Genomic DNA, 27,565 nt, shown 5'->3' with positions numbered 1-27,565 from the left:
ACCTAGTATGAAATCTACTGTGAAATAAAGTAGTTCCCATAAAAGCTAAATAATGTTTAAATAATATCATCTGCTTACCATGACATACAGTGGTTCGACAAACTGTATGTTATCAAAAAGACTTCGGCAAACTACAGGCATGTGAAGTGAAATTTTTATATTCTGTTATGCAAAAGAAGAGACCAAATTAGAAAAAAAGTGCATTAGAAATGGCATGCGAGTGACCTGCACTATGGAGGAAAGACTACGAATTGCACAGATGAAATGGTTTGGGCACATGCAAGTGGTGCCCGAGACTAGAACCGCTAGACATACTTGGAAATTACACTTTGCAGAGGCACACTTCTTGGACTTTCCAGAAAAAGTGGTTAGGTGAAATAAATGATGACCTTCAGAAAGGGGCAACACTGAAAGCTGTAAAAAGAAAGGAAATGTATAATGATAGGAGCAGATGGAGACATACTGTCCACACAAGATACCCACATGATGATAGTGATGATCATCATCATATCAAAACCCTCATACTCGTTATTATTTTAAGCATAATGGCATGGTGTACGCACACACCCTCACATTAACACAGTTTCAATATAAAAACAAATATGTAAGTAAATAGATTATGAAGAATTCACCACTTTTGGTAGTATTGTATATTCTTTGCACTTCTTAGTTCATAGCAAGTAACCATGGTGTGCAGGAAGAGAGTAGAATGTAGATGATATGGTCTTTAGTCTGTAGACTGGTTTGGTGCAGCTCTCCATCCTAGTCTACACTCAACATGCATCATAATCTCTGTAATCTTTATCTATTTGAAGCTGCTTACCACAGTCCAGCCTTAGTCTACCCTTCTACACTCCTACCCCCCCCCCCCCCCCCCTCCCACAAATGCACTGTCTTCCATTACTAGATGAATAAGTCCTTGATGCTGTAGGGCATTTTCTACAAAGTAAACCCTTCAGTTTGATTCAGTACCAACTCATTTGATTTACCGATCTAATCTAATTGCGCTTCGTCATTCTTTTGTAGCACCACATTTCAAAAGCTACTATTCTCTTTTTGCCTTAACTATCCACAGTCCAGGTTTCACTTCTGTACAAGGACACACTCCATACAAATGCCTTCCTTCAGAGAAAAACTTGTTAATATTTAAATTTATAGTTCAAGTTAACAAATTTCTCTTTTTAAAAAAACGCTTTTCTTGTTACTGCCAGGCTGCATTTTATATCCTCTCCACTGCCACCATTGTTGGATATTTTGCTGCCCACATACCAAAACTAACTGACTACTTTTAGTGTTTGATTTCGTAATCTAATTTTCTTAGAATTGTGTGATTTAATTTGATACATTCCATTATCCCCATTTTTCTTTGGTTGATGTTCATCTTATATCTAGTTTTCAATGCACTAGCCATTCTGATGTTCTGTTTTTCCACGCCCTTTACTGTCTGGCAGATTTACAATGTCAATGGCAACTTTAAAGTTTTTACTTCTACTCCCTGATCTTTAATTTCCTTTTCAAATTTCTCCTTGGATTCCTTTATTGCTTATTCACCATACAGATTGAACATCAGTGGGGAGATGCTACAACCACCACTTCCCTTTTATATTTTGAAACTCTTACAACTGCAGGCCGGTTTTCGTACAAGTTCTAGGTAACTCTTTGCTCCTTGTATTCTATCCCTGCTACCTTCACTGTTTCAAAGAATGTATTCCAGTCAACAATGTCAACACTTTCTACAAATTTACAAATGCTATAAAAGTATCATTATACTTCCGTGGCACAATGACTGTTCCATAAAATTTCGGGCTTGCAGCCGCATAAATTTATGTGGCTGCATTCTCGAAATTTTATGGAACAAAGTTATAAAAGTAGGTTTGCCTTTTTTTTACCTACCTTCTAAGATAAGTTATAAGGTCAGTATTGCCTAGTGCAGTCCTACATTTCTCTGTAACACAAAATGATCTTCCCCGAGGTGTCATCTATCTTGCACACCAGGCAGAATAGTTTTGTCACGCCTGGCTCTCCCAAGGATCTCAGTATTTCTGAGGGACTGTCATCTACTCCAGGGACCTTGTCTTGCCATTTGAGTCTTAACATTCATACAGGTGGTTCTCTTTCCTCAAAGGGCTCTTAATTTTTCTATAGGCAGCACCTTTCACCTATGTCTGCATGCTTCTATAAGCTTGTATTTCTGGCCCAGCCATTCCTGCTTTGCCTTTTGCACTTCTTAACAGGTTCATTTCTAGACATCTACAATCCACTTTAGATCAGGCACACAGGGAAAGAACATGCTAATGTCTCTCGTTACAGGGAACAAATGTGCTTTGTCCAATGTTGCATATTAAGTTTTAGTTTCCTTGTGGGTTTGCAAACAATGCTGAAGCAAGAAACAGATACTTTTGAGTTGCAGATAGCCTTTTTGTTGTGCTATCTGCAACTTAGCATCTCCACTATATGGCAAGTAGACTTCCCTTTTCATAGTATTGTTACATTAGATCCTGCATTTTCCATTCTTTGAAACAGATAATTTTCCTTTATTGTGCATTGTTGGTACTAATGAAAATTATTGCTTTAGTCTGAGACATTCTTTTTAGTAATGCAGGTGTTGTGAGTGATTCATTTCAGTTTGAATAATTAATTATTTATATTGAATGATGAGCACTTCATGTGAGGATGATTCTCACAACACCTCCTCACAGTGTTAGGAAATGGCATGTAAAAGGGTAAATGAGTACAGTCTTGAAGAAATTAAGGATTCAGTCACACGAACTAGGAAAAGACTGCAACTGTAAGTTAAAGTGCTTTGCAGTAGTAAGTACTGAAGAAAGATAAAATATTTTATGAAAATTTAGTAATATGGTAGGCTGGTATGAACATTCACTGTATCCGACACGATTCATTACAATACTTCCGCTTGACAGAATGCTATCTAGTAAGAATGAAGATGAAGTTTAGCTTTGAGGGTGTAATTTCAACTACAGAGTGAGAGTGAAATGTGACGACATCGTACATGAAATTCTTATATGCAGAAAAGCCTTCAAGGCAGTACCATGGAATAACAAGGTGGTGATTAATCACAGTTTGGAAATTTTTGAAGCTGAACAAGTCTGCTCGTGCTGGAAGAGAGAAGTATGTTTCATAAGGCCATAGAAAATTAAGGAAGCAGTAGGAATGGCAGTTTATGATCACATTTCATTCATTTAAGAGTAGAGCAAGTCATGACAACAATGACAAGATCAAGAGGTTGTATCTCCCAGAGGATTTTTTTGATGGAAAAAAAAAAAAAATGCACAGAATGTTCCAGGAAAAATAAACATATTTTGGTGTTTCATATGAAATGCATAGAATGGTATTTAACACCAAATTCAATATAGCTTTTGCGTATCCAAGGAATGACACACGCTGAACCTGCGATAAGTACACTGCCGAGATGAAAGTGCTGAATGCAATGTTATCTGAAAATTTAACTGACAGGAAAAAACAAGTTTTGAAAGAAATCAATAAGATCACTATCGACCAGAAAGTACGCAAAGCAATCTGCACGTACTACCATAAAAATGTACGCTTACTAAACATATGTACTAATGACGTCTATTACACAAGACAGTTGTCTGTTTACTCTTTCAAAATCCTGAGGTTTCAAATGCAACTTCAGTGCTCTACACTTAAACTGAAGATATTAGAAGAAAAGGGACCAATAAAATAGTTTCCTATCTATATTTTTTCGACAGAATTATTGCACATGAAAGTCAAACATTTTGCAGTTTTTGTGGTTCATGTTCAGGCCAGAACAAGAATTACACTGTATCAAAGTATCTTAAATATCGTGTGAGTGATGAAACTTTTGGAGACAATTCAAGGAACTTTTACCCTATTACAAGACAATTTTTCATAGAGTGCTAATAACATGGGACTGATTAACAATATAAGGATTAGCAGAAGTTCCAATGGATTGGGTGCAGATCACAATTGAAGCTTGATGTAAACCTAAGCCTTCCCATGACGTACTGGTCAATCAAAATTGGGAGTCATTTCTGAAGAAGAAACATTCGGGGAAATGTCCTTTGCTAACAAGACTCATCAGAGAGTCAGTCATCACAAAAAAATATCCCTGCTGCATTCAACACGAGAAACTTATAATAGACCTTGGATTTTATCAGCGGAGAGAGCTTCACAGCAACTACAAGAGTACCAGTCACGACAGTATCTATCTCCTGCTTACAGATGTAAATTTAAAAATATTATTTTAGTATAATTTTATAAATAATAATATGAATTAATAGAGGGAAACATTCTACATGGGAAAAATATATCTAAAAACAAAGATGATGTGACTTACCAAACGAAAGTGCTGGCACGTCGATAGACACACAAACAAACACAAACATACACACAAAATTCAAGCTTTCGCAACAAACTGTTGCCTCAGCAGGAAAGAGGGAAGGAGAGGGAAAGACGAAAGGACGTGGGTTTTAAGGGAGAGGGTAAGGAGTCATTCCAATCCCGGGAGCGGAAAGACTTACCTTAGGGGGAAAAAAGGACGGGTATACACTCGCGCGCGCACACACACATATACAGACACAAGCAGACATATTTAAAGACCTTTTTTTTCCCCCTAAGGTAAGTCTTTCCGCTCCAGGGATTGGAATGACTCCTTACCCTCTCCCTTAAAACCCACTTCCTTTCGTCTTTCCCTCTCCTTCCCTCTTTCCTGATGAGGCAACAGTTTGTTGCGAAAGCTTGAATTTTGTGTATGTATGTTTGTGTTTGTTTGTGTGTCTATCGACGTGCCAGCGCTTTCGTTTGGTAAGTCACATCATCTTTGTTTTTAGATATATTTATAAATAATAATAATGATATGTCTTTACATGTCCTCTGGCAACATCAAAAGAAAAGTATTAGATCTCCAGGTTTTCAAAGAGTATTGCAGAAAAGAAGCTAGAGTGTTTTACACAAACCTTTTGCACTAGAGTGAGAAGTGCATGTTGGGGCAAAGTAATATTTTATGTCACTCTTACTAGCAAAGAGAAACTGCTTACCAATAAGTATCTTCATTCCAGAATGAAATTTTCACTATGCAGTGGACGATGCACTGATATGAAACTTCCTGCCAAATTAAAAATGTGTGTCAGATCAAAACTTGAACTTGGGACCTTTGTCTTTCACGGGAAAGTGGTCTACCCAGTTTTAATCAGCTATGAAGCTTGATTTTCGTATCTTTATTTTTTCAAACATTGTTTTTCATTACAAAATAATGTGACAACATTTAACAAAAAATATAGCTTTACTTGCATTATATTCTATTTCGTTATACAGAAGTTTTCCCTTGTAACGCGTGGCCAATAAAACTACAATTTAAATATTTAAGGAATTAGTTTACATTAAATTTAATATACATAACATGTCCTCCCAAATGCCTTGTATTCATTAATTTTGTCCAGTAGTATCCATGAAATTTGGTTTCAAACTTTAAAATTGTTCTCCGGAACAATGTGATAATTTGGGAAAAGCACACTCTTTTCCTGCGCTCTTCAAATAAAATTCGATGTCTCTTGAGTTATCCAAACATTTCTGATGGGTGTTGTCTTTTCGCCTATTTGATTCCCTGCTGCCTTCAATAATTCATCTCTTAAAATTACTCACTCATCATACAAAGTATTCCTTTCCCCTGTTTCTGTTAATCAATGCCTAATGGTGTCTTAGAAACTCTCAAGTTCCGATTTGTTTAATGTATTTAGGCCGTATCCTCTTAATTTCCCAGCTTTCTGCAGTTTCTTTGGTTTTAATCTGCAGCTCATAACTTATAAATAACAGTCAGAATCCACAGATGTGGACCCCTGGAAATGTTTTGCAGTTTAAAATTTGGTTTCAATATCTGTGTCTTACCATTATGTAAGCTAACTGAAACCTCAGGGTCTCCAGATCTCTTCCACTCATACAATCTAATTTCATGATTCGTAAACCAAGTATCAGCCATGATTAAGTTTTACTCTGTACAAAATTTTGCCAGGCAGCTCTTCCTTTCATTCCTTTCCCCAGTCCATATTGTATTAATATTTATCCTTCTCATTCTACTCCTACTACTGAACTGCAGTCCTCAGTCAACACTACATTTTCAAACTCCCATAACTATGTGAATAATTTCTTTTATCTTACCATAAATTCATTTAACATCTTCATCATCTGCTGAGCTAGTTGGCACATAAATTTGTACTTCTGTAGTGGGCTTTGTGTTTATTGTGGCAATGACAATGCGCTTGCTACGCCTTTCATATTAGCCATTTTCCTACTCATCATTGGACCTGCCCCTGCATTACCACCTACAATGCAAATATTATTCAGAAAAGCAGACTGTAACCACTGATAGTCATTCACATTACTGGTTACATGTGTAATGAAAGCACCCATATAACTAACATTTTGGAACCAGGTAGCAAAATAGTTTGTGTTTGTCTACTTTTGCCTCAAACTGTCCAGAAAAAACTGTATATACAAATAATCACTGTCTAATTTAAATAAATCCACATAAAGAAGGAGGTCTAATACTCCAAAATGCATAGAGGAGAGTTCAGTAAAAGTGGTGGGTCACAGATAGTTGTGTATTTCAACCGAGATTCATAATGGTCAAGTACACCTCACATACAACACCAAAATTTAAAGATACTCAATTGACAATTACAAGATATTTATATGGAATTCCAAAGCCACCACCACAGACCAGCAGATAAATTTCTATCTCCAAACTTACAATAGCAAGACTTATCGCCAATGGATCATGTTTAGCATATTATTAGTTGGCAGTTGGGCTCTCGACGTTTTCCTGTGGTCAAAATTAATCAAGCATGGAGTTTGTCTGTAATGAGAAACACAAATCATCTTCCTAATCGCTAATTCTATCCTCTGATATTCAGATGTTTTTACTACATCTTGGATTAGATATACAAATATGAGATACATATATGAATATATTATATGTGAAATAATTTGCTCATCTTCTACCAGCACTATTTCACAGGATGCTGGAGTAACAAATCATTGCAGGTAACTGGAAAAATGCATTCCATTTTCAAGAAGGGTGATTGAAGAGATGCACACAACTTTTTTTCTTTTTGTAAATCAGTCTTGTGGTGTCACCGCCAGACACCACACTTGCTAGGTGGTAGCCTTTAAATCGGCCGCGGTCCGTTAGTATACGTCGGACCCGCGTGTCGCCACTATCAGTGATTGCAGACCGAGCGCCACCACACGGCAGGTCTAGAGAGACTTCCTAGCACTCGCCCCAGTTGTACAGCAGACTTTGCTAGCGATGGTTCACTGACAAATTGCGCTCTCATTTGCCGAGACAATAGTTAGCATAGCCTTCAGCTACGTCATTTGCTACGACCTAGCAAGGCGCCATTATCATTTGCTATTTATCTTGTGATGCATGTACCGTCAGACCGATGTTCATCAATTATGGATTAAAGTTAAGTATTCCAACAGCTAGGTACTTTATTTGCTAGTGGATTAAAGTTAAGTATTCCAACAGCTAGGTACTTTATTTGCTAGACTCAAATCCTTTAACTGTTCCAGACCTCACGCCAGCCTGCGTGAGCTTAAACACGTGCCTTTCGGCTTCACATCCTAGTGGCTTGGCTGTCTTGCCAAGTCACAACAAGTCTTATGACTGGTTTGACACTGCTCACTAAGAATTCCTCTCCTTTGCCAACATTTTCATCTTAGAGCAGCACTTACACCCTAGGTCCTCATTTTTTGTTGGAAGCATCCAAATTTCTGTCTTCCTCTACAATATTCATCCTCTACAGCTCACTTTAGTTCCATGGAAGTTATTCCCTTACGTCTTAACAGATGTCCTTTCATTGTGTGCCTTCTACTTGGCAGTGTTTCCCAAATATTCCTTTCCCTGCCGATTCTGTGGGGAACGCCGTCATTCCTTATGTTATTAGTACATCTAAATTCCAACATTCTTCTATAGCACCACTTATCAAGTGCTTCTATTCTCTTCTGTTCTGGTTTTCCTACAGTCCATGTCTTACTGCTATACAATGCAGTGCTCCGAACGTACATTCACAGAAATTAAGACCTATGTTTGATACTAGTAGACTTCTCTTGACCAGAATGTGCTTTCTGCCAGAGCTACTCTGCTTTTTCTGTCATCCTTGCTTCGTCTGTCTCGGTAGCAGACTTCCTTAACTTCATGATCACCAATTGTGATAAGTGTCTTGCTGTTCTCATTTCTGTTATTTCTCATTACTTTTGTCTTTCTTCCGTTTACTCTCGATCCTTATTCTGAACTCATTAGAATGTTCATTTCACTCATTAGAGTCTGTAATTATTCTTCACTTTCACTGAAGATTGCAATGTCATCAGTGAATCTTAACATTGATATCCTTTTACCTTGACTTTTAATCCCACTCTTGAATCTTTCCTTTATTTCCATCACTGCTTTTTCAACATATAGATTGAACAGCAGGGGCAAAACACTACATCCTTGTCTTACACCCTTTTTAATTTACACTTGCATCTACATCTATAATCTGCAAACCACCACGAAGTGCATGGTAGATTGTGCAGCCCATTGTACCAGTTCTTAGGGTATCTTCAAGTTCCATTCATGTATGGAGCAGGGGAAAAATCATTGAATACCTCTATGCATGCAGTTTGAGTTTTGTTTTGCTTTAGGGCACAAAAAAAAAACTGGGGTCATACGTGCCCAAGTCAAAACTATAGAACATGAAGACAGTGAGGAGTTAAAAAACGACTATACGTCAGTCCCAATTGACTTAAGGGGAGTTAGAACAGAAAAAAAATTTCACATTTTCGGATTTTTCTCTCATTATAAAATCTGCAATTATCTGAATATATATATTATTTTTTTAAATATAATCTACACCGGTTGAAAATGTTAAAATTTTTACATGCATTACTTGGAGACCTAATAAAATTGGTAATTTTTTATATAGAAGGCTGTGGATTGCTGTGTTATAAAGGTTAAATTACGTGTTTGTGTTGGTCATGTCTAGAAGAGGATGGGCACCAGGTTGAGGAAGTTGAAACAAAGTTTGAGAGACAAGGAACTTTCTGATGGTAAAACCATAAGAAGCAGGCTGACGGACAAAATGACTGATGAACTACAGCAGTTATCACGGGATGGCCATTAGAAATAATACTGAGGTTTCATTGAAAATGACTCAGGCAGTATGGGCTACCTTCTTCTACAGACTGTCAACTGATCAAAAAACCAGTACGCCACCTTTGCCCTCCTGGACCTGATTCATGGTGCAATTACCGCAATGCTGGGTACTCAAACAGTTCATACAGCCAAACAGCCAAAAACATTCCATCCCAGCAGCAGTCATCAATATCATAAAACCTATTTACAGAGACCTGGCAAATCCTGAATTGCTGAAGAAGTGTCTGCATGGTCAGACTCAAAATCCCAATGAGTTGTTCAATAATCTTATATGGACTCTCTTACCAAAAAATATTTTTGTTGGAATGAAGACACTAAAGTGAGGGACCAGTGATGCTGTTATTGCAACACTGTTAGAGAGAAAGTGCTACATTATATGGGAATTAATCCTGGGGCAAACTGCATCAGATAACTTGAATGGATGGACAAGATTCGCACTGATAAAGCAGGGTATGCAGCACAGTTGGCCACTAAGGAGTCCACAAAGAAGAAAAAAATTGGCAAATGATCAAGAGGATAATATATAGTACAGTGCAGGGTGCTTCTGAGTGACTAAAAACGAAAAATTAAGCATATATTAAGTGAGTTACAGTCTTCTGAAACTTTAGAAGCTGTTCCTGAAAATTCACATTTTCTGCTGCATTTTTCCCTAAATATCAGAAACCACTTTGAGTAGAGTATTCAAATTTTCAGGGAGTAATAACATACATATCCTGAGTCTACTGAACAAAAAGAAGAACATAATGTTATGTATAATTAGAATTATTTAGAACACCATACAAAAATAGTGTACAAAAATTTTAACCATGTAGTTAAAAAATTGTATTTCTGAAAGCAGTGGCTGAAATGCAATTGTTGTTGTTCAGTAGACTCAGAACATACAGTTTAATGTCCTGTAAAAGTTTCATGTCAATGGCTACAGTGGTTCCTGAAATACAGGGAAGCCATGTCACTAAATTTAACATTGTCGGGATAGGGCATTCCAACTCCCCTTAAGAGAATGTGGAGAAAGGGCTAAAAATGACACCTTGCAGCAACAGAGGCCCAAAACTAAAAATTAAAAGGTCTTCGCCATATTGCTTTGGCGGATAAAACAATAAAATGTGGTTGACAGCCTGCGCGTCATTTGCTAAAATGGCTGAAACAGCGAACCCAAGCAGGAATGCAAATGGTTAGAAAAAATGGGCATTCCGTCAGGAAGTGGTGGACAGTTAAAACTTGGGTGCAATGTGTACAAAGTGGTGGGGTAGCGCTACTTATCAATGCTAAAAAGGCAGTGCCCAATATGCAGCCTAGTTAAAATGACCTCTTCCCGGCAGGAAGGCTGAGAGGAGATCGTCCAAGCAGCTGTGAAAGGCTTACCTGTGAAGGGAGGACCATTGGCGATGCCAAAGGGACACCAACTCCTGACAGACAGAAACACAGAGATCATCGGAGGGAATATAGGAACTAGCAGGCTAAGGTACGAGGACTGCAGCCTTGGCAGTAGCATCAGCAGGCTCGTTTCCTGGCAGATCGACATGACCAGGAACCACATAATCATCACAGTGACTCCACCAAGAGTGAGAAAATGACAATTTTCCTGGCCCACTGCACTAATGGATGGGCGGTGTACAGCACACATAGACTTTGAAGGGCGGTGAGTGAGCCTAAGCAGAGGACACAATTGAAAAGTCTGTGTTCCAAACCGATAATGAAAGAAACTGATACCAATGATGAAGGCACACCTGACCCCACAGTCAGTCCGAGAGCCATCAGTGTATACAAAAGGTACTATTGCGATGTTCCATGCGAAGGTTGTAAAACTGAAAGCAACAGAGTGAGGCTGGAGTAGTGTCCTTAGGAAATGAATGAAGGCTAAGGTTAACATGGGCTGTTTCACAAAGCCAAGGAGGTGAAGGGTTCACACCCACAGGGAAAGTTACAGGTAGTGTGAAGTTAAGGCGCCATACCAAGTGCTGAAAGCAGACTCTAGGAGGTATGTGAGCGTACAAGCTGTGGGGGGAGATTAGAGTGGCAGTTTCCCACCGCAGAGGGAGGGGCTGGCGCGGTTGCTACAGGGCCGTGGCGAGCGGCTAGCATTTACGCGGTCTTGGAAAAACCTGAGTGGGAGCTTGGAGGAATTTATATTCCAGACAAAAATTGATAAAAACAAGAGTGACACTGAGGTGCAAGTAGACACTCATGGGCAGAAAAATATGTAAAGCTAAATTATCTAGACACACCACAAAAATATATAATAGTTTAAAAGTTATTGCTGTCTTAAAAATTGTAAATTTATGAAAGTTCAAAAGCTAATACCTTGGCAATGTTTTGGCTGATTAATATAAACAAAGTGTCTACAGATGCACCTAGTAGAGCTGCATCAAGCAATCATAGCCAATTTAGCAGAATCTGTACCATTTTTGAATGAGAGGCCGGAATATGGGATTCGACTGAGAGAAACTGTGTTTTTGGTAATAAATTTAAAGAGCTGAAACTACTGGCAGCATTCTAAAGTTTAAGGAGGTAGGTGAGTAAGTATGTATTTTTATTTGCTTATTTATGTTTAGTATAATAAAATCCGGGAAAAGCAAACTTAGCTCACAAGAACATTATTTGTAAAAAAAAATGGTGGCAAATACAGAAAATTGGACTTTAAATTGTTATTGCCAGGAAATTTTCTGTATTTTTCAATGTATCATGTGTGCTTAGTCTTAGAATATTCGTAACTTTTTTTGTCAAACATTGTTTTGAGTTAGGCAGTCATTTCAAGGGTGCACAGGGCGGCCATCTTTGGGGAATCAAGTTTGAGTGACGCTAAGAGCCGGATGTGCCGCCCATCTGGGGTAGTAGTGGGTTGGTAGTGATGTTCAGGGAAAAGTATGTATGTAGCGACATTCGAAAATGATCAAGCTGAGCACAATATAGTGGTTTAGGACAGCAGACAACAGTGTATTTTGTGAAATGTGAACAGACTTTCAAGTGCCATTACCGTGACATATGAATTTTATAGTGAAGTGTAGCATCAATATTAACGGCCGCTCGTATGTCGAAGCCCCTCAGACTGCATTTTGTGTGTTTAGTCAATATAGTGAAGAAAAATAAACTACTTGTTCAAATTATAAATCAACGTGAGGGACTCAATATTTTTTTTTTAAATTTCACCGCAATACCTGCCTGCATGGTTTTTTTTATATTTTTATTTCAGCTAGAAGATTGAGTTTACGACAGGTGTGAGCTGGCACCCTATGACAAAAAACATAACCAAACATTGAGACCAGCCACATCTCTGGGCCGCTCAATTAAGCCGAGTGTTGAGTGTAATAAATACATATATTTTCGTGCCATAGTACGTAGCTCGAGCTAATTATTCAGTCCAGGGTGTGCAGTGCCCAGAACTGTTGTAATAGGGGGTTTTTCACCCGGGATTGTCTTAACTGAACAGGCTCGGTAGGCAGTGCAGGATTGCATTTGAAAGTGAAGAAGACTGATGTTGCCGATCACCAAAGCGGGAGTTGAAGCGCTGCTGGCCGCCAAACATTGACCCACTGACTTTGGCGACGCACTCCAGAGCTGGAGCCGCTTCTGCTGCCAACTTGCAAGTCATTCCACACCACACCGCATGGCAGCCTGCAGCATCAAGCAGCAGTCGTTACGTAGCAGCAGTCTCAACAAACCTAAGAGTTGGCAACAGGTGCATTAATTTCTCAGTTCTCTCTCTCACAACCAGTTTAGCTATGGAGTCCGAATTTAGCGAGATGGTGATAAAGAAATCGGCTTGTGATGTTGAGCTACAGGGAGTGGGAATGAGCCTCAGAGCCCACATGGACAGGGAAAAGAAGCAGAAGGTAATGTAGTGGCTTGCTTAGATCATTAAAGGGCCAAATGGGGAAATTAAGAACTGAATTAAAAACTGATATGGGGGATATGGAAAGTTCTTTAGGGGCAAGAATTAGAGAATTAAATGATCAACTGCGGGATTTATCAGAAAAATTTGAGGAGATAGAAGGAAAGTTGAATGACTGATACAGTTGCCGTTGAATTAAGTGGTAGAACTGATTCAGGCAGGCAGTTGTGTGACAAAAGGAATGATGAGACAAGGCAAGCTCTGATTGATGTGGATCAGAAGATTGTGACTAGTTGTGATAAAACCAGAACTTTATTATTAGAGACAGCTAGCGACCTATGTAAGTAAATTGAAAATGTTGCTGCTGTTACTGTAAAGAGTAATGTAGAAATTGACAAAGTTAACAGTAGATTAAGTAATGTAGAATTATGTGGGGCTAATAGAAGTATGGGGTGGCCTATGGTACAAGTACCCAGTGGTAAGACTTTTTCAGGGGAAAGCAAGTACCATGCTGTAGATTCTCTGGCAGCATGCAAGGATTGTTTTATTGATGGTATGAGTGACAAAAGCAAAATTAAACTGGTAAAAAGATTGAGGATTCTGCTCAGACATGGCCACATTAATGTAGTGAACAATTTAAATCATATAGTATATTTGAACAGATCTTTCTAAATACCGTATTTAATCGAACCTAAGCCGCACCTGAAAAATGAGACTCGAAATCGAGGAAAAAAATTTTCCCGAATCCAAGCCGCACCTGAAATTTGAGACTCTAAATTCAAGGGAGAGAAAAGTTTTAGGCCGCACCTCCAAATCAAAACAAAGTTGGTCCATTGTAATATGAGACACAATGTAGGTCGAATGAATGACGATACAGCTACAGTAGTTTGGTTCAAGCCGTACATCAGGAGATGAGTCTGATGGGCGACAGAAGGATCAATTACCGTTTTATGCCCACCCAATACTGAGTCTTGCCCAAACAATCTCACATGCAGCTTCAATCTCTATTTTGGTGGATTTGAGTTTCTTGTCTACTGCAACAAACACACCACCCCCACTTCCCATTTGCCTGGCCTTCTGATACACGCTTAAATTTAACCAAAAAATCTCACTATTATCAATTTCAGTTTTCAACCAGTTTTCTGTACCTAGTATTATGTGAGCTTCATTGCTTTTCAGGAGCGCTTCAAACTCTGGCACTTTGTTGCAAATGCTTTAGCAGGTGCCATTAGGATTTGAATACTCTCACCTGTGGGAGGCATTTCTTTTGATATTACATTGACACTTCTGCGTTTCCTACAGCTATCATTATCTGGACTGGATGGAGAGACCCTCATCTAAAAAAACCTTTGTGTGCATCCCACACAGCCAGCACAATCTGTGCACTTTGATTTTGTTCTTACACTCTTCGTGTTCCTCTTGGTTCTTGTACATATAGCATAATACTAATCTTTCTCTATAGCTGACCCCTACCTTTTTTAACATCTTGCACCATTTGACATTGACAAATGCTTTTTCCACGCTGCATCACATCTCTCTCTCTGGTGTCCTTAACTTTCCTAAAGCCAAACATTGTCATAAGAGATTCTCAATTTTCTATTCCACTGTTCTGTCTGTTATTATTGTCAGCAACTTGAATGCATGAGCTGTTAAGCTGACTGTTATATAATTCTCGTACTTGTCAGCTCTTGCAGCCTTGGGGATTGTATGGATGATGTTTTTCCAAAAGTCTGATGGTGTATCACTGGTGTGTCTCATTCTTCAAACCAACATGAACAATTGTTTTGTTGCCATTTCCCTCAATGATTTGAGAAATTCCAATGGAATGTTATCTATCCCTTCAACCTTATTTGATTTTAAGCCTTCCGGGGCTCTTCTAAATTCTGATTCTAATACTGTATCCCTGTCTCTTACATATTGCCTCCTGTTTCTTCTTCTATCACATCATCTGACATGTCCTCTCCCTCATAGTGGCCCTCAATGTACGATTTCCACATATTTGCTCTCTCCTCTGCAATTAACAGTGGAATTCCCATTGCATTCTTAATTTTCCCACTCTCATGTTTAATTTCACTGTTCTAACTTTATGTTCTGAATCATTTCTTCCAACAATAATTTCTTTTCTGATTTCTTCATATAGAACTTTCGCCTTAGCTTCCCAGTACTTCATATTTATTTCATTCCTAAGTGACTTGTATCTCTGTATTTCTAAATATCCCCAAATACTTTTGCACTTCATTCTTTCGTCTATCAGCTGAATTTCTTCTGCTACCAGTTGAAGTATTTCTTCTGCTATCCATGGTTTCTTTGTAGTTACCTTCCTTGTACCTACATTTTCCTTTCAAGCTTCTGTGACTGCCCTTTTTAGAGATGTCTATTCCTCTTCTGCTGAACTGGCTACTGAACTGTTCACAGTAACACTTTCTGCCCCACCCTCCCATTGATAACAAATCCTACTCCCATAGTTCAATTCTCTGCTGCTGTTGATATTACCCTACACTCGTCTGACCCTAAATCCTTGTCTTCCTTCCACTTCACTTCACTTCACTGACACCCTCTAATCTAGATTGAGCCTTACGACTTTCCAACATCTGACATTCCACACAGTGACTCATAGGACATTTTCATTTTGCTGCTTAATTCATTTTTTTCTCATAGTCACCTCTCCCTTGGCAGTCCCCTCACAGAAATCTGAATAGGGGACAATTCAGGGATCATTTGTCAATGGAGAGATCATGACACTTTTTCAGCTACAGGCCACAAGTCCTGTGGGTACACACTATGTGTCTTTAATGCACTAGTTTTCATTACCTTCTGCATCCTCACGCCATTTATCACTACTGATTCTTCAGCCTTTCAGGGAAGTTTCCCACCACAAAGCCAAGAGAGTGTCCTGAACCTCTGTCTGCTCCTCTGTGCTCTTTGATAAGGCTGTTGGCAGAATGCCGACAGTCAGCAGCCACCATTGCTCCTGATTTTTATTCAAAATTTAAACAGAGGCTGGGTTCAAACCTGTGACCGAGGCCTTTTGATTACTGATAAAAGGTGCTACCTCTAGACCATAAATCTAGGCCTATAGAGAGTGCAAAATTCATTATCATCAGCTTGCCATTGGCAATAAAAAACTGGCAACTGGAAATCCAGGCATGCATGTAAATTTTATTTTATTTTCTAAACACACTACACCGAGGTTCAGAATTGTACAGACAACATAAACTCGTGCACACCTCACTTACTACAGCAGTGTGTATACGCCATACCAAGTGTTGCCAGCAAGAAGAAAGTCCTGGTTAAAAAAAGTGGTAATGTATGGTATGGTATGGTATGATAGTGCTTTGCTATCTCTGGTATTCACGTTTTATGGTTACCTATATTGTGACACAACATTCCAGCCCGAGATGCTGGAGGTGGTGGTCACGAGTGCGTGAGGTGTGCTGGCTTCTGCATATGAATGGTGTGTGTTTCTGTTTTGCTGATGAAGGCCGTAGCCACAACCTCTATGTAAGTGTCTTAATTGTGTTTGTCTGCAGCTTAATATGTCTTCAAAATGTGTGAATTCCTAAGGGACCAAACTACTGAGGTCATCGGTCTATAGACTTTCATCAGTCTCTAGACTTACGCACTACTTAAACTAACTTATGCTAAGAACAACACACACGTACCCATGTCCGATGGAGGGCTCGAACCTCCGGCAGGAGGGGCCATGCAATCCATGACATGGCGCCTCAAACTGCACAGCCACTCTGCGCGGCTAATTTATCTTCTTTACGGTAAGTAGCAATCTATCTTTTCCAACACTATTGTAACTACACATACATTATTTCTAATTTTGTGACGGATTAGTTATCATGATGGGAAAGAGACAACCACACATACAGTGTTTTTTAAGCATAATATATCCACTGAAACATGTGCAGCTGGTGACTAATGTGGGAAACACAATGTGAATGTTCCTCATGAGCAGCAAAAACAAATTACAGTTTCTGAGACATAATCAGCCAGTAGTAACAGTGTTCAACTTATATCATCTTCCTATTCTCCTAAAAGAAAAGATGATAGTGTCACACCACAACTCCCAACCAAAAGTAAATTTAATAGACACTAGTTAAGCCATTTTGAGTGGCTACTGCTTAATGACACAACAACATTTTGTAAATTCTGTGAACAGATGCAAGCTAGTGACATCGACCAGAAGTGGGTAAAAAAAGTTTTCTGCGCCCTTTTTTAACTAAAAGTCCTTTGTTCTGCATACTCAGAGTAAATTGCACTGAGAAAATGTTGGATGTGTAAAGGCAGAGAAACAATCCACGAAACATCAATGGCCAGAAGCATTAAAAAACTTACAGCCAAATGTTTTCTCACCTTACATATTTGTTTAATGTAGTATATTAAATTGCTGAGCATGAGAAGCCATTTAAAGACTTTGTGCACCTTCTGCATTTCGCAGGAAAATAGTGACTGTGATAGCACAGTACGGCAATGAAAAACTGTGCAGAGAATTCATTCATTTTATAGTGGACACACTGAAGCATGTACTCATACACAAATTGGAAAACTGTAAATACACCAGTCTTCTAATTGAGGGTTCCAATGATCAATCTGCAATTGTTCATGCAAATGTGCATGTAAGATATTAGGTCTACAACTTTGCTTCCGCCGTTTTGCAATAGACAGCAGTAGCAGCAAGTAGCATTCGGGTGGTTGATCATAGGTGTAATACAATAAGCTTAGGCATCTGCAAACATAATGCCTTAAAAATATTAGTCGATCTGTGCCAATATGTTGTTCTCAATTAAGTACGTCAACTTACGTACCGATTTCTTGCCATTTGCGAGAAGTTTTAATTTTATGCTTTAACATGAAGAAATCTGCGGCTGTGGCTCTTAAAATGTTGGGGAAGACCAATGGTGAGGGAATTATCAGCGGAAGAACGTGCAGAGAATGTTTTCCACACCTTAAGAATGGTGATTTTGATGTCTAAGGTCGGCATGGCAATAGAAGACACAACGTTTTCGTAGCTACTGGAACAGACAAAGACAGTCACAGGACATCATTATCGAAAGCAATAGATGTGTTTGAGCCCAGCACTGAAACACAAACAGCCACAATACAGCAATAGACACGTAAAGGTAATTTTGCAGCAGGTTGCAAAACCCCCATGTCGCAAAACCTGTCAAAATATACATGGAAACATTGAAACGAGAAGTCCTATTCCTCCCACCATATTCTCCGTACGTTGCTCTCTCTGACTACCACCTTTTTCGATCAGTGTCATACAGTCTGGCTGACCAGCACTTCCGATCATATGAACAAGTGCAAAATTGAATCGATTCATGAATCCCCACAAAAGACGCCCTGTTCTTCCGCCTCAGGATTCATATGCTATCTGTAAGATGGGAGAATGTAGTGGCCAGCGATGGGCAATACTACGAATCATAATTTTTTTGGTAAGTTTTTCACAATAAAGCCACGAACTTCGAGAAAAAACGGCAGAAGCAAAGTTGTAGACCTAGTACCTCAATGCAAAAGGCGGCCACATCAAGGAGGACATTTTAGGTGTAACAGAGCTACCAGACTCCAGTTCCACTGGTTATTTCACAGCTTTAACAGATTATTTAGATAAGATCATAGGCCCAAGTGAATACAGAGAAAAATGTAATATTATAAATTTAGGTACTGATGGTGCTGCAAGTAAGATTAGAAACAAATCATGATTAGTTGTGCAAATGAAAGCTCTTTTCCCAAAACTGATAAGCATTATTAACTCGCACACCGCTTGCTGTGTTAGGTCCCCATAGGACATATGAACATCTCAAAACATCTGACTTGGTTGTTAGAACTATTTTCAAATTCTATCACAGATCAACAAAACAGTACAAGTTCTAGGAGGAGAAATTTGTGAACTGAGTGATATTCACACTATCAGGTGGCTAGCAAGCAAAGAGAGAGAGAGAGAGTACCGTTTAAGCTCTCTTGCAACCACAGAAACAAGATGTGACCAACCTTGAACAGGTAGCCCACTGAAATGAGAATGACGCCGCTAAAGCTGAAAAGTACAAAGAAATTTAAATTTGTTATGCTTCTCTACCTTCTCTTGTCCTTCTACTGGAAACAGACCATTAAGTCTGGCACTACAATATAAGGAACTGCTTATTTCATCCCTGAAAATGAAAACTGAACACTGCATATCAGTTTTGGAGGACTTCCACTCTACCGTTGGGCCAAGTGAACAAAGGTTTTTGGACAAGGAGAAAAATTTCAGGAAAAATTAATTATGTTCAGCTGACAATCATTCAGACTTGGGAGCAAGAATACCAGACTGCAACAAGTAACTTTATAAAAAATGCAAAGGAGTACACCACACAAAGGTTGCAATCTGACTCATCAGATGGTTATTGCCTCTCTGTGTGTTTTTGAAACCTTACGCTAGCCTCATCACGACAAATTTCTTTAATATTGAAATGAAGAAATAAAAAAGGTGTTCATGTTTTTGACTCAAATTCTCTTTGATGAGGAAGTGAATGTTCTGCTATGAGAGTGGGCAGAATACAAACTTTTGTTTCCCTCACTGATGTTGAATCACACTCTTAGATGATTTACAATCAAATTTTTCTGCATGATTCCCCAATCTGCTTCAGGTTCTCAGATTTTATGCTGTTCTACTTGTGAGCACAGTTTCATGTGAGCAAGGTTTCAGCTGTCACAACAGACTAAAAACTGAATACAGGGCTTGGCTGACAACAGATACACTTGAGAAATTGCTGCTGGTATCTGTAAATGCCCTTCTCTGTCTGTGTTTGACTCAAGAGCTGCCATTGATATGTGAAACTTCTCTGCAGAAAGACAATGATACACAAAAATGAAGTGTTAGACCACTAGGCTATAGTACTGGTACATATTATTGTTTGCTATGATTATGTTGAACCTTAGTATTCTATTAAACAATATGATGCTGTTCGAACAGTTTGTCTGTCAAACAAACTCCATAAAGAGAGATGGAGGGGGGATTATTTTTTCATATTCAGATAAAGGGGGTGTGGCGACCAAAGTTGTTAGACTGGCTAGTGACTTCAGAACTGAAATTTTGCATCCTGGGCCTATATCATGTATGTCAATCCACCAAAAAGATTTTGGAACATGTTTTATATAAAAAAAGATTTAAAATATCTTAGATACGCAGACTAAGTTGAAGATATTTGGAAGAATTTATGGAACAATGATTAGAACTTTAATTGTCAACCCTATTACATGGAAGCAAATCACAGGTACTGAATAAAAGACAAGGAAAACAAATACAAGGAACAGAAATGAGATTCCTTAGAGTGGTGAAACAAGGTTGTAGCCTATCCCACAGTTAGTCAAGATTTATAGAGAGAAAAAACAAAAAAAACTTTTCAGTTTGCTAAAAGCATTGCAATTCTGTCAGAGACAGCAAAGGACTTGGAAGAGCAGTTGAATGGAATGGACAGTGTCTTGAAAAGATGTTATAAAATAAACAAACAAAAGTTGACAGAAACAGATTAGAAAGCGAGAGACTAAAAGTAGAACATTAGTTTTGCTATTTGTGAGAAAAAATAACAGACACTGGTCAAGTAGAGAGGATACAAAATTCATACAGGAAATAGCAAGAAAAGCATTTCTGAAAGAGAAATTTTATTACAAATTTTGAGTGAAGCCTTTTTCTGAAGGTATTTCAAGGGTAATCTTGTACGGAACTGAAATGTACAGAAGACAATCTACATCTACATCTAAATCTATATTCCAAAAGCTATACGCATTGCTCAAACCAAGTGGTAAAGAACCTAGAAGCATGCCTCAATTTCCCCAATGTCCCTCCATTTTATATCACCCTTTTAAATATTTTATAATGCACGCACATCCTGCAAAAGCAGTTAGTAACAAAGCTTGATATGTATACTGACCTGGACGTGCTGCCCATAGTTGCAAATCTTGCTCTCTGGTATATGTAGCATCAGATGCTTCTCCACACATAGCTGCAATATGATGTGATATGGCACCACTCTTGTTCACATCAACAATCAAATCCATTGTGAAATTCTCGCGTCCCCTGTCTTCTTCTGGTGTCCTTACAGTGCCTGGATTCTTCTGCAAATTAAGAATATTGTAAGTATATGGACATAGGAAACAGAAAACTGTGGTTGATGTGAGCAAGCCATTTAACAAGTTTTTTTAAAAACAAAGTTATGGACTGGAGCTATAACTGATAATGCCCTTCCCATAAGAAACTTTTGAATCGCGAGAAACTACTATTGTATACATGACTAATGAAAGTTTGGGGAAAGCTCTTAAGAATGAAAATGCTGTAGCATTACAGGAGATTACTCACTGAAAAGCAGAAGTGTTGAGTTGTCAACTGCCACACAAGAAAGAAAGAAAACACGGTAAGTTTCAGAGTTATCCTTTGACGAGCTAGCATAAAGAGCAACTTCCCAAAAATAATGCCAGAATAGCCGCCTTAATGTTTTTGCTGCACTACGTAAGAAACATTAAGGAATATTTTACAAGTAAACTTGCATTAACACTGAAGCACTCACTGGAGTCAAGGGAAAGAGGTGGTCGGATTTCCACCTTTACCACTGTCTTACCACAAATAACAACTACTAAAATATGCTGAAATTGTTTCTTAAGAAAGTTTTCATGATTAATAATAGAACAATGGGATACCAGACAGAGGGGGTTGGAGGAGGAGGTAGAGGGAACACTGCACATAGAATATTTTATGCGAATCTACACTTTCTCAGTGAATCTCAATGAAGTCTTCTCGGGTTATCAGCTGAGTTAAGATGTCAATCTGTGGCAACGTTTCAACAAGTTTCCTACTTGTCATCTTCAGGCAAAGTGTCAGGTTCATGTCCTGTCCAGGTCTTTATAGCCATGGGCCACAAGATCCTCTGCCTCGTCTGTGCTTGCAGCACCAATCGCACAACTCCAGAACGGGTATCATCCCCCATGGTGGGGACAGTCATGGCCAGCGGTGTTTGGGGTCTCTGTGTGCTGGCTGGTTTGTGTGTGACATCCTGGTGGAGGCCGCATATTCCATCTGCTGCCTTCACCAGTTTTGCATCAGAGTGTTCAATGTGGTGCTAAGTTGGAAACTGCTATCTCAGTTGAAAAGGTTATCACAGACTCTTATCTCCACAGAGTATTTTACATGTCATTCTTTCAACTTCACCTTTGTGATATAAATGTAAAATTGTTGAATATATTTTGTGAAACTAAATTCTTAGCACACAAATGTCCTACATAGTTAGAGCAGATTGTAAAAATATCAGTGACTGAAGATAAAATTTGACTTCACTTCAGAAAACAAATCCAACTGAAGAATTCACTATGATGTATAACACTAAACGTGGATCAACTGAAAGAGATTCAGTGTTGGTCTAAATTAGCATGGACACATTTGGAAACACCGCTAATCAGCTTTTGACACAATCTCACTTCAACTGCAGACATTAATCACATATCTTACATACACAGTATTTTTTACTGAAAGTTTTATGCTGTATAAAGGAGGAGGAAAAAAGTGGAAGAAAGTCCACATACATTCTCAAGAAACATCTCTGCAGGTGAAAAGTATCAAAATAGCTAAGATATCCACACAGTAAATTAAAAGAAACTATATAATTAAATAGAAAGTGACTTTACAGGCAATATGGTTTCAAAACATATTGTCAAAACTATCTTTGCAATCAATAGCACAGAGGACACACAGCTCAGCAGCTGACAACACATAACCACCAGGGCTTGTACATCAAATGGTGCTGCCAATTTCCCTTTGGACACAAACTAGGTGACTGTGGCGTCAATATCAAATTGGCAGAGCATGGTAAACACATACATATTACAGATTGTAGGCCAAGAATCTTGGCAGCTTCTTGTGTAGATTATGTTTTAAAGCCATCATTATTCAAAAATGGCTCTGAGCACTATGGGTCATCAGTCCCCTAGAACTTAGAACTACTTAAACCGAACTAACCTAAGGACATCACACACATCCATGCCTGAGGCAGGATTCAAACCTATGACCGTAGCGGTCGCGCGGTTCCAGACTGAAGCCTCTAGAACCGTTCGGCCACCCCGGCCGGCGCCATCATCATTCAACACTGGGGAAACTATTGATGTAGGGAGCATCAAAAGAGTGCTGGGAAATTCCCATTACAGACTTAACAGTAGGACTTGTAGAGGGGAGTGAGTACATAATACTCTGAACAGGAACCAACATCTAGAAACATGCTGTTTCCATTCTACAATGGTTTCAATTCAGATGTTTAACTGATCCACTTCTGCTTGAGGAATTGGATTTGGCATGATGCAGTACAATTATTAGGTAACAATTCGAAAGGAAACATAATGACACATCCATTAATCACTTAAACACATTTGTTTAAAATAGTGCCGATGCATTACAATATCAGGTGACCATCTGACATCGCACACCATCCTATCTACCCTGTCACATATGAGAACAGGCAACGCAGAGACTTTTCTATGTCCTTCAGCAAACGTGGACACGTTACACATCTGAATTGAAACTGTTGTAGAACGGAAATGCTATGTTTCCAGACATGGGATCCTATTCAAAGTGTTATGTACTCACTCCCCTTTACAAGTCCTAGAAATTTGCAGTGGGAATTTCTGAACATCTGCATTGTCTGCTTAAGTGCTGCCGTCATCAATCCAAAGGTCGGTTCGAGCGCAACAGTGATTTACTAAAACAGTCCTTTTGCAGGTGGTATAACATTGTGTTCCTTATAACTTTAAAGAGACTTAACAATCTAGACATGATCTATAGCTTTATGTGGACTCCAAACAACAGTGTGATCCTGTATTCTTCATATTAACAAACATCACTAGAGAAATCGTAAGTGATAAATGAAACAAGGTGCAAAAATTCACTGACTAACTTGCAACTGAGCCCTGGGCCTTTGGATACACAGTCCAGCACACAACCTCCGACCTAGTGAGACATACTTTTGTTTCATTATTGGTCAATAAATATGACTTTTCTGACTGAAACGTCCCTACTGTGTGTGTTCATCAATGCGTGTGCAGATTTTAAAAGCCTTTGGACATTTGGTACCTAAATTTTTTCACTCTTGTGATCACTGATTTGCCCAGAGTTAACATAAATTGTGGTGTAATTACTGCTGTTCAAGACTAGCAAGCATTTCGGTAAGAGACGTTGATCCATTACTGGCTGCTATCAAACTTCATATACACCTACTGTTTACTGCAAATAGTTCATATTTCCCTATCTTATTCTACCACTAAGTGTCTGTGAAATGCCTTTAAATTTTTCGCATTAATTACAAATTATCTCCAAGAATTCTTACAGGATTAGTTATCATATGTGCTCAAACTTACATCATTGGTACTCTCCTTTGCCTAGACTTAAAGACTGAAAAAATTATTTCTTACTTCAGCAGTGTGGGAATGTTAAGAATAATTTATTATTTACTTCTTTTTGGATTTTGTTTGTGCAAAATGAAATACAAATTTTTGCAGAGCCACTATGTTTTGAACTGACAACTGTAGTGAAGGTAGAATTTCCTTTTGTGTGTGTGTGTGTGTGTGTGTGTGTGTGTGTGTGTGTGTGTGTGCCATGTAAGAAGGCTTTGGGGGAGGGAGAGAAGTGGAAAAAGAAGAACAGAAGAGAGAGGAGCTGGGAAAGGGAAGAGAGCAGTGCACATTGGGGGTGAGGGATATGAGTTTGGAGGAGGTGATGGGACAGTGGGCTGTTGACAGGAGGTTGTGGGGACTGTTGGTTACCATAAATTGAGGCTGGGATGATTTCGGGAGCGGTGAACGTATTGTTATTGTAACTCCCAATTTCGCGGTTCAGAAAAGCTGGTGGCGAAGAAGAGGATCCAGCTGACCTGGGTTGGGTTGTTAAGCAGCTGTTGAAATCGATCATGTTACGTTCACCTGCAAGTTGTGCCACAGCATGATCTACTTTGCTCTTCGCCACAGTTTGGCAGTAGACACTCGTCCTGGTGGATAGCTGGTTGGTAGTCATACTAATATAAAAAGCTAAGCAATGACTGCATCAGGGCTAGTACTCCACCAGGTTGCTTTCACAGGTGGCCCAGCCTCTGATGGGGTAGGATAAGCCTGTGACAGGACTGGGCCACCCCGTTGCACAACATGTAGCTGAACACAACATGATTGATTTCAATGCTACTCCTCTCCTTTCCACTACTTTTTTGTCCTTTACTCCCTCCCCAGAGCCTCACAACACTGCACCATGTAGCCTCATCTGCCACCGCTAGTCCCCACATGCTCCGCCAGGCAGCACTGTCTCCCCTTCTCCCACCAATACCCTGCTATCCCTCTCACTTCTCTGCTCCACTACAGATTGTTGTTCTCATTTGACACATTTCATTACAGTCTGAGTCTGGCCTGAGCAGCTAGAGATAGTGGTCATGTGTGTGTGTGAGGTGTTCTTGCTTGTATGAATGCAAGTGTGCTTTCTTTTCTGATGAAGGCTTTCACCAAAAGCTTAATGTGCAACAGTCTTTCCATTGTGCCTGCCTGCAACTGAACGAGTCATCTTTACAATGGGTAGCTATCTATCCCTTCCATAATAGTAAATATAGTAAGTTTTAGACAGAAATGTGGCAGTGAATCATCATAAACAGCTCTCAAGTATCCAGACGGGAGGCAATGTTGAAAAACTGTCCCCCTCTGATGAGGGTTGTACTCATCTACTCGCAAAGTGTAGAGACATTGCAGAATACTCCTAGATTTATATGTGAGAGGTGGCCAAACCATACCTCAAGGTGCAGGTGGCAGCATTAAGGGTACATTGCAGGATTAGTGTTTAGCTGGAGAATCCTTTGAATGAACTCTACTTCAGATACAAATTTTAGGCATTACAACAATGGCATGCCATCTGGACTCAGCAAAATTAACAATCTGCAGTGTTGGATGCTGAACTGTTTGAAAACCTTTGTTTATAGCCAGGCAGGGCACTGTCCACCACAGATCATGATCATTTTGTGACAGTCTTGGCTGACTATCTCGCACTGTGTCTTAATAACGAATTTTTTCTACACCTTCATAGGTAATGGACTCTACTCAGTGGAAACTCCTATACAGTAAACAGTGTACGTTTTAACCACAGTGAGCCTTTTGCTTTTACAGGGTAGTCTACCTTCCTGCAGCTTTAGTTGGTTTGTTTAAAAGAGGGGGGGAAGGGACCAAACTACAAGGTCATCAGTCCCTTGTTCCAAAGGAAACAATGCCACAAGGGTGAGAATACGACAATGAGACAACATAAAATAGAATGAAAGGAAAAACCACAACAACGACTGAAGGGCAACAAACAATTAAATGGACAAAAGGGGACAAGAAAACCACAAATACATAAGAAACAGGTACAAGAGGTTAAAACAAGAAAGCAGGTTGCCATGGCTGGCTAACCATGAGGATAAAAAGGAAAAGCCAGCCACTCTGCAACACATTAAAAGCCCTCCCTGAAAGCAATAGGGGTGGAGGACACACAGGGACAAAGTACACATGTTAAAACTTAGAGCAAATGATAAAACTCACCCTCGCAAATAAAATGTAAAACTAAAGCTGCTGTTGAGGCTATGTCGCCCAACACCGAAAGCAGGGTGCCGGGAAAGTTAAGTCTGCCGCAGAGCGGCTAAAAGTGGGCAGTCCAGCAAGAGATGGACGATTATTATTTGTGAGCCACAGTGACACCCAGTTGGGTCCTCGAAACGGAGGAGGTTACCATGCGTCAGCCACGTATGGCCAATGTGGAGCCGACAGAGAACCACAGAGTCCATGCGAGAGGCGCACACGGAGGTCTTCCACACATTTGTAGTTTCCTTAATGACACACAGCTTGTTGTGCATACTGAAGTTATGCCATTCTGTATCCCAAAGCTGCAAAACCTTGTGGCTTAATACTGAACGCAGGTCAGTTTCATAGAAGCCGATCTCCATAAGCAGTTTCTGCGTAGCCTGTTTGGCCAGCCTGTCGGCAAGTTCATTACCTGGGATTCAGACGTGACCTGGGGTCCAGACAACCACCACTGAATGACTGGACCGTTCCAGGGCACAGACCAAAGGATGATGAGGGTAGCACTGGTTGACAGCTGGTAGGCTGCTCAAGGAGTCAGTACACAGGAGAAAGGACTCGCCTGGGCGTGAGCAGATGTGCTCAAGAGCATGAGATATGGCCGCCAGCTATGCAATGAAAACACTGCAGCCATCTGGCAAGGAGTGCTCTTCTATATGTCCCCCATGAACACAGGCAAAACCAACGTGACCATCAGACATCGAGGCATCGGTGTAAATCACTTCATGGCCCCAGTACACGTTGAGAATCGAGAGGAAGCGAAAGCAGAGTCGCTGCGTTAACTGAGTCCTTAGTGCCATATGAAAGGTCCAGGTGAAGCTGCGGTTTAGGTGTACCCCATGGAGGTGTTCGTTAATGAACCTCAAGTAAAGGTGGTAAAGGCAAGGACTCCAGTTCGGAGAGAAGGGATCACACACGAACTGCAATTGCTAAGC

The 27,565-nt window shown here is 39.6% G+C and overlaps 1 protein-coding gene across 1 annotated transcript in view; it reads right to left on the bottom strand.

Moving 5' to 3' along the window:
- The window catches only part of LOC124619440 (out at first protein), a 54,867-nt gene that overhangs the window by 10,321 nt on the left and 16,981 nt on the right, over positions 1-27,565 (bottom strand). The window contains exon 4 of the mRNA XM_047145827.1: positions 20,945-21,128. Coding sequence (XP_047001783.1) covers positions 20,945-21,128 — 184 coding nt within the window. The remainder of the gene's footprint in view (positions 1-20,944; positions 21,129-27,565) is intronic.

Source organism: Schistocerca americana, chromosome 6 (genome assembly GCF_021461395.2).
Source record: "Schistocerca americana isolate TAMUIC-IGC-003095 chromosome 6, iqSchAmer2.1, whole genome shotgun sequence".
Lineage (NCBI taxonomy): Eukaryota > Metazoa > Arthropoda > Insecta > Orthoptera > Acrididae > Schistocerca > Schistocerca americana.
Note: the sequence above shows the minus strand (reverse complement) of the source record. Positions and strands in the feature narration are given on the sequence as shown.